This window comes from Limulus polyphemus, unplaced genomic scaffold (assembly GCF_000517525.1).
Source record: "Limulus polyphemus unplaced genomic scaffold, Limulus_polyphemus-2.1.2 Scaffold3027, whole genome shotgun sequence".
Lineage (NCBI taxonomy): Eukaryota > Metazoa > Arthropoda > Merostomata > Xiphosura > Limulidae > Limulus > Limulus polyphemus.
The window spans coordinates 87543-96813 of NW_013668637.1; the positions used below are offsets into that span (position 1 = coordinate 87543).

The following is a 9271-nucleotide window of genomic DNA, read 5'->3' on the forward strand; positions in this document are numbered from 1 at the left end:
GTATGACTGGAGGATTTATGTTTATGCACTCTGAAAGATGTTATTATATTTTTGATTAACACTGTGTTTTAAAAAATATTCCATAAATATTTTAACCCACAGCTTACACATTTAGATCAGTAATGCATGTGCTATTCAGAAATAATTTTATTGTTTTGAGATTATTAAGATTAGATTTTAAGATTATTAAAAATACAAATAATTATATTCTATCAAACAGGAATATGTTTTGTTTGAAGCAATACTTAATGTGTATGGCTACTGTAACATACTAATTGCTATACATTCTTATGGAAGATTGTGCAAATTTTTGCTTACACACAGTCATACTGATGTTATGGTTTTCAATATGGTTTTCAAAATATCTAATTGGAAGTTAATATTAAGTAAAATAAATGTGCATTTGCAAAATATTGTAAATTTAAATACATTGTTTCTATAAATAATTGCATCTTTGAACTAATGGTACATGCCACAGTAAGGCCTAAAAACCTTCTGGGTTTCTTACTTTATGCCCTAGAAAATACTTTGTTTCCAACAAGAATAATTACCACCTAGGCTCAGTGTAGCATTTTCTAGTATGTCACACTTCAACAAAACATTTATTTTTTATTACTGTTATTAATGGACCATATCCAAACAAGCTAAATTGGTCCCCAAAGATAATATTAATCTCCATTCTTCACTGAAGAGAAAATATTAGTAGAATCATATTATTCAAAATACTTGTTTGTTTCATTGTACAGTACCGTATGATGTACATGGAAATTAAGCCCATGTTCATGTGTGTGGGATTAGTTTTAGTCTTAATGTGTAGAATAATTTTTTTATTTAAATATATATTTTTATCATGTACCTTTTATTATTAGCTCTTGCTCTTCAGAAGTTGTAAAAATTGAATAGTACACAATATCAAATGACAAAATAACTATAATGCAGAAATCTTTTACTCTACCAGAATATAAAAACTTTTTTGTTGTCCACAGATTACACAGTTGCTAGTCCAAATACAAAACTATACAAAACTCAACAATATCGGCTACAGCTCTGGATGTACTTTTTTCACTTTATTACCAAAGATTTTAGAACAGAAACATATTACCCAGCTAATTAGTTCATTGTTAAAAATCAGGCTGTAAACATCTGTAGCAGTTGCAGTTCTGGATGTATGTTTTCACAGAATATTTAGAACAGAAACACATTGCACAGTTATTTATTCCATTATTCAAAATCACATTGTAAAAATCTCTTAAATATTTTTAGTTCTGGATGTGCTTTTTCACCTTATTACCAAACATCTTAGAACAGTACATCTTGAAAAGGAAATATTTTTCACCATTCTAATAAAGTTAATCACAGCCTGGACAATTTCCACGAATCCTTGATATGTGTGATGTAATGTACTGTAAGTCCTCTTGCAAAATAACACAAAAGGAAGAGAGAATTATGATTTCTTCCTTCAGGCCTCTTGGTGCATTTCAAAATGGTCCAGAGTGGTTCATTTACATTTAGATTGGGCTTTGGACTAACCAAAGCAAATTCTGGATGTTATTTCTTTTAAGCCATTGCTGGATATTACAAGTGGCATAATTAGTGCATTATCATCTGCAAAATGTATAATCAATCCCAGAAGAACTGAATCAATACACAAAGTGTAGCATCTTGTAGAATGTAACATTTCAACAAAAAATTTGTATTTTATAAATGTCGCCAAACTGCTCCCCCAGCCATAATACTAAGCCCATTTTACAGTTGAGAAAACAGTTGTGCATGTATCTCAAATATTCTTGATATGCCAACTAACCCATACCCATTGATCAAAAGTGATAAATTCATTGCTTCCTGTGCTGTTTTTCAATTTGGACATTCAAGCAGCTTATAGGCTGCAGCCCATCTATAAATCTAGCTATATAAAGCTCAAAGCTGAACACTAAAATTCTTAATGTTGGATTTAATTCCAGGTGTATGGTCTTATTTCATAACACATTCGAGTATTTGCAAGGACCAATTTATGATTATTCATACTTTAATATGCTATACATTTAATTAATTAAGAGAAAGACAATCATAGCAACAAATTAAGTGCAGTAGATTTTTTTAAAAGTTTAGTCTAGATATAAAAAACATTGCAACACTGTCACACTACCTTTAGTTTCTGTACCAGTCATCACTGACAAAATTAGAAATTTTCACATTCTGAGTTTTCATTCAGGTACAAGTAGGTATATAATGGATATTTTTTGTCATGTTTTTCAAAAACTTTGTCCAGTGTGGAGTTGCCATTAAAATGCCAATACAGAGAGAGAATTTTCAAAATACCTCAGCTGTTCACAAAGTACTATGCAGTAAGCACTGGACAGATTTAAGAAACCCGGTTCTATAAGTTCAGACAAGGCACAGTGAAAGAAGAAAAGTTCACTGAAAGAGAAATGATATTTGATATCTAAGAATCAGTTTCCTGAAAACCATAGGAAAACTATAAAAAATTTGATGATGATGTTAACAGGCTGCATAAAGTTTTGAAAAGTAGGCTCAAGAATGCTGTAGAAATGTAGCCTTTTGGGAAGAGAAGCACTAAGAATGCCCTTATTATATAAATAGAATATAGCAAAGAGACTAGCTTTTGCAAAATATCATTTATCCTACTGTCTGAAACAATGGCACAAGGAGATTTAAACATTTAAATCTAAATTTGAACTGTTTAGTATCACCAACATGCATATGTTTATTGAAGAATCAATGAGAGATTGCAGAAGGAATACCTTGTGCCAGTAGTTAAGCAGCCAGAAGGCTTTGTGGTGATTTGGGGCACAATATCTGCAAGTGGTATTGGTTATCCTCTCAAAATTGATAAAATCATGGATCAGCATAGATACATCAATATATTAGCCTATTATGCTATACCATCTGAAAAGAAACTGATTGGGAAAAAGATAATTATAATAAATGGAGACCTCCAGCAAATGGAGTGCTCAAAGTGTGTAACATTCCTTAAGAATGACTGCATAGCCACTTTCAGCATGGACATCAGTTCCTCTAGCAGCTGAAATTCATACATGCTAGCACATGTTAAGTTCCTGCTTGTGCTCGCTCATGATATTCTTTACCAAAATTATGTTATCTTGGGCAAAGCCACTATGAGGTTCAGGTTGATGCAGAGCATCAACACTGCTCCTCTCATAACAAGAAGGCTCTTGTCTTCTTCATGGTATATCATGTGTGGACTGTGATAGCAACCATACTTCTTAAAAATTGGTTGGTGAACATGGTCCTCTCACCATAGCTCATCTCTGGCTGCTTCTGATTGGCTTATCCTTGGAAGGGTACCAAAAGTGCTGGATGCAAACTGCCTCAATTGGTCTCAGTTGAAAGGCTGGAGAAGCACTCAACAACCAACAGATTGTCTTCTGTCCTGAGATCAGTCTGTCTATTTTCTTCTGCTAATGTTCTTATCATAAAGCAGAGGAATTTCTTAAATATTTATCTTGAAGTACAAAAGAAAAATTATCTTGAGGAAACAAAAATATAAACTTAGGAAAATTCAAAAATTTTGTAGAGGTGAAATACATACTGTAATAAGGTAAGTATGTAATATACTACACTACTATAGTGCAAAAGTTATTAAATAAAGCCTGAATACAGTTGTTTTTTTATTTTCACACATCTTGTAATATTTTAGCTCACATCCTTGGAACTTCAGTATGTTTCTCCAAAGCTGTTGATGTGTAGTGATTTAGAGCTAGCTGTTCCAGGTAGCTACAACCCAAACCAGCCAGTTATTCGTATTGCTCGCATTGAGAGCTCTCTTCAAGTTATAACAAGCAAGCAGAGGCCTCGTAAGCTTTGTATTAAAGGTATGTCTTATTTTTTGAAACATTAGCCAAAATATACATAATTGTTTTAGAAATACATTGATATAATAGTGAAATACACTCAGAATTTTTGACTTACTGAAAGTTTTTTTATCTTTAATGATCCTCAGGAAGCAATGGCAAGGATTTCATGTTTCTTCTGAAAGGGCATGAAGACTTAAGGCAAGATGAACGAGTGATGCAGCTTTTTGGTTTGGTAAATACTCTTTTGATGAATGACCCTGAGACATCCAGGAATAATTTAACGTAAGTGTCATCATCAATTTATTTTATATATTAAGCCTGAATTTAAAAATAAGCATATTTTATGTTGATTGTGTGTTAGTTTATTTAATGGGAATTATTATTCTTATAATGTTTCTGAGTATTCATTTAAAATTCTTTCTTTAATTGTTTGGTTTGAAATTGTTCCTCATGTTTTTTATAAAAAGAATTGCCAATACATGTTTTTTAGTATATAATCAATAGTCAGTAAAGGTTTTAAAACATCTGTAAAAAATGCAAGTGTCGTGACAAAGTATATACATAAAATTACTAAGTTTAAAATGTTTCTCTTAGGTTATAACTTCAAAAGTTTTAAAACTACTGTATGTTTAATTAAAGCTGACTGCAACATAAACAGATCTTAGCAATAAATCAATGTTTTTTGACTTAGAAATTTGTATTAATGTTATATTTATTAAATCAAATGAAGATGTTTTCCAAAGTAAGCATGACATTTTAGGAACAAACAAAATATATTTTATTTGTGAAAAACCATTATTAAAAATAAAACAATGACTATTAGTTTTTGTTTTTATTTTACTCTACTAGACAAACTCCACTGTAAGATTCTTCACATTTTATTTAACCAACAATATAATTACAAAAATGTTTGAACAGAATTAATTGCAATTAAGAGTTTTGCTTAACTGTTGGACAGGTAAAAAAAGTAATTTGTTTATTTGCTTATATTTGTATGCAAAATTTTACAAATTGTGCTGAGTATTGAAATATAAAAAGTTTGTTGATCTTTATTTAGCTAAATAACCAAGTAGTTCATAATAGAGATTGCAAGGAATTGCACAAAACCCTAATAGAACGTTTGGACAAAAAGCACCTTAAAACGGTAAAGATTCAGTTCAAACAACACTTTGAAACCTTAACTATTGACTGTTAAGGCTGTACACGTATAAAAATGCACAAAAAAAGCATGCATGTTAGACTTACAAGGAAAAGAAAATCCACTCAAAATGACCTGTTTTTAATTATTCTTTTTATTCTCTTGCCAGCTACAACAAAAAACAGCTTCATATATTGCACCCAAACCTTTTTAGAACACTAAATAAAGTACTGTGAAGGTCTTGGGAGTGTTGAAAAGTCAATTTTCTTCTTTATTTTACATGAGCTGAAAAACATCATAATTCTAGGGTAAATGATGTTATCATTAGCCCTTGAAGTTAGCTTTCTTACAAGTATCTGATGTTCCTTTAAAAAGTTTACCAGCCAATAATAGATGACTGTAACATGTAGATACTCAATGCTTTGTACACCATACAATCGTTGTCTTTAGTGAATGGCCTCTTCATAACGATTGTATATTACCATATCAAGGAAACTTCAAAATGTATTGATCTCCAGCTTAGTATAAGTAGTAACTGTATGTTTTAGACTATATGCATCATGTTACATTTGTACATATTCAGGTGATTTTGTATTTATCATGAATCATTATAGTGGTTCATAATAGAGATTGCAAGGAATTCCACAAAACCCTAATAGAACAATCGGGCAAAAAGCACTTTAAACAGTAAAGATTCAGTTCAAACAACACTTTAAAACCTTTACTATTGACACAGAAAAAGCATGCACATTAGACTTACAAGGAAATCTGCTCAAATTCTTCTTCTTATGATTATTATTCTCTTGCCAGCCTACAACAAAAACAGCTTGGTGTATTGCACCCAAACTTTTTGTAGAATACTAAATAAGGTACTGCAAAGGCCATAAGGACATCGAAAAGTCAGTTTGCTTTTTCTGTATTTTACATAAGCTAAAAAACATCGTAATTCTAATGTAAATGATGTTATCATTAGCCCTTGAAGATAGCTTTTTTACAAATAGCTGGTGTTCCTTTAAAAACCTAAGTACAGGTGAAACAGGAATTACCAGCCAATAATAGATGAACATTAGGTGACTGTAACATGTAGATATTTAATGTTTGTACACTATACAATTGGTGTCTTTAGTGAGCCAACCCCTATACTGTGTATGAAGTGAAGGAGTAAAAACAAAAATCTAGACACAAAATATTAAATATTATTACACACATTCATAGAATAAGTACTTTAAAGACACAAACGTTTATTTAAAGCAAAGTTTTAAATCTATATGTTTTATTTGAAAAGGCTGCTTTTCTACTGGTAATTTTTTTTTTGCACTTAGTTCAGTATTTTATTATAGGTACATAGTTGCCCATTGCTATGCATTATATAGAGAGAGAATCTAGTTACACAGAAACTATAAATGCTCACAATATTCTCAAACAAATCTCCCTGACAATCTTCAGCTGCAGTTTAACAATTTACATCTGGAAATAATGTGATAAAATAGTTAATAGCTACAGTAAATCATCATGCACTGTATCAGCTAGCTACTAGATACGTTTACTATCGTTACAGAGTGTAGAGTTAGTTACCATATCAAGTAAACCTTTGCTCATAGTTGAGCATAAAAAAAAAAGCCATCAAACAAGATAAATAAAAAATTGGGAGTTTAAAACCTGCAAATAGGAATTGTAAAAAAGTAAGTAAACAAGGCTGGAGATACTGTAGGCATTATTTACTCAAACTACAAATCACTATTTTGTAATTCATGTAATTCTAGGTAATAGCATGGATCCAAAATAGGGGTTTGTAGTTTGAGTAAATAATGTCTATAGTATCTCTAGCCTTGTTTCCTTACGTTTTTTAACTAATTGAAATTGGGGGTTTCTGGTTATTACAATTTTCAGTTATTCTAATTATAGTAACTGTAGTATCATATTATGTTTGTTTATTGGTAAGCATTAAGCTACATAATGGGCTCTCTGTGCTCGGCAAGTTTTTAGCCTTATAAGTTATTTTTTTGCATCGAATATATTCAGCTTTAGTGGTTAAGACAGTGGGGGTGAGGCTTGTGATTCAAAGGTCTCAAACTCAATTCTCATTGCTACCAAACTTGCTAGCCCTGTTTTTGTTATGGCAAAGCTACCAAGGCTATCTAACATTGTCACTAATCTTGAACTGCTGACTAGTAGAAAGGCAACTGGCTGGCAGCACCCATAATCAATTAGCAAACACCACTAATCATCCAGCTCTTTACAGATCAAACAAGCTTCTTCAAATGTCAGATATGATGTTGAAATTTTTTTATTGGCATGCTAGAACTTAACTCCAAAAAACAAAATATATGTGGGTCAAAATGTAATGATAAAAAAAAATACCATAAATATGACAACACATGATTTTACATACTGCTTTAAATATATTAAAATATGATGCTAGAAAAACCTTTATGTTTGTTAGAATTCTAGCTACCTTATTTCAGGAAATGATTATCAGAAACTAGAGAAAGAGCTTATCAGTGAAAATAAACTCCATAACTGGGGCTTGAACCCAGAACCTTTGGCTAACAGGTCCAATGCTGTATCCAACTGAGCTATCCAATAAGGTTTGTTAGAAAGTATACTTTCATTGAGTCATAATAAGAATTAAATGTTGTAATAATGAAATATATATGCGAGTCTAGTTAGACTCGTATGATTTAATTGGGTGATAGTATATCAATCCACTATTTGCTTGACCATGTGAACACAAAGTAATATGAAATTTCATACTCATGGTTAAAAACCCTTATGAATGAGGGGAAACATGGAGGGCTTGTACCATTGGCCTTGTTGACCAAAGGTCCTGGGTTCAAGCCCCAGTCCGAGAGTTTCTTTTCACATATCAGCTTTTCTGCTTACGGTGATGTTTGTTAGATAATTAATTTCATTGATTCATAATATGAATTATCAGTAACTGCTACACATTTGTCAAAAATGGATTGTAAAAACACTACCATAAATGTATTTTAAAACTTGATGGTAAAAAAACTGTTATACCGATTATCAGAAACTAATATACATATGCCAAAAATAAATTGTTAGAAACTGCTATACATGTTTCAGAAATTGGTTATCAAAAACTGTTATAAATTTGGCAGATCTACTTGAAATCACTTGTTTATGTACAGCATATTTTCTTTACCTGCATATTATAAAGTTAGTTTGCTATGGTTCTCATCAGTTATGAAATAAAGTTTAAGGTCTATAGCTAAATTAAAAAAATATTACTATTAAATGTTAGAATTTTAGCTATAGCAGCTTTTTTCCATAATAAGCCTCATTTATGTAATGATATGTTTCTTTAAAATCTTAATCAAACACATCCCAGTTGTTATGTTTCTTTAAACTTTTAATCAAACACATCCCAGCTGTTATGTTTCTTTAAAATCTTAACCAAACACATCCCAGCTGTTATGTTTCTTTAAAATCTTAACCAAACACATCCCAGCTGTTATGTTTTTTATAATCTTAACCAAACACATCCCAGCTGTTATGTTTCTTCAAAATCTTATCCAAACACATCCCAGCTGTTATGTTTCTTTAAACTTTTAACAAAACACATCCCAGCTGTTAACAGATGCAGATTAACAGAATAGGTTTAAATGAAACAGTATATTTAAGGGCTCAAAGTGTGGGTATTAGTAATATTTAAGACATATGCAATGTTAATATGTTTAAACTAGAAACTATATTTACTTTCAGTTTCCTGAGAATTTTGGATTATAAAAATTACAGATACACATTTCGTTCATTTTTATTTTATAGGATTCAGAGGTTTTCTGTTATTCCACTTTCAACCAATAGTGGTCTTATTGGTTGGGTTCCTCATTGTGACACACTTCATACGTTAATTCGGGACTATCGAGAAAAGAAGAAGATTTTGCTCAATATTGAGCACAGAATCATGCTTAGGGTTGGTTGTTAAGTGCTTTTTTTATTTCACTAAATTTTGATGGTTTGCCATATAATCAAAGGACTCAGATTAAGTACTTTTTTTGTGTGTTTAAAATAATGTGATATTGAAATAAACTTGAAAAGATATCAATCAAACTATACAAATATATTTGACAAAAATATTATGGATATTTATATATTTGTTGATTAATCGACACTTTTCCATAAACTGTGAAATTATCATGTTTTCCAGTGTTGTTTTAAATAATTAGTTTTTCATTTCTATAGACATTTGAAAATCATTTTTCATATGAGCATATTTCTATTGTGTATGTATATATATATATATATATATATATATATATATATATATTAATTT

General features: G+C 30.7%; 1 protein-coding gene across 1 annotated transcript in view; it reads left to right on the forward strand.

The window, feature by feature from the left end:
* LOC106468498 (serine/threonine-protein kinase mTOR-like) overlaps positions 1-9271 on the forward strand; it is a gene marked incomplete at its 5' end in the record, with an annotated part of 108081 nt that overhangs the window by 84922 nt on the left and 13888 nt on the right. Inside the window, 3 exons of the mRNA XM_013928928.1 lie at positions 3680-3854; positions 3983-4118; positions 8764-8911. Coding sequence (XP_013784382.1) covers positions 3680-3854; positions 3983-4118; positions 8764-8911 — 459 coding nt within the window. The remainder of the gene's footprint in view (positions 1-3679; positions 3855-3982; positions 4119-8763; positions 8912-9271) is intronic.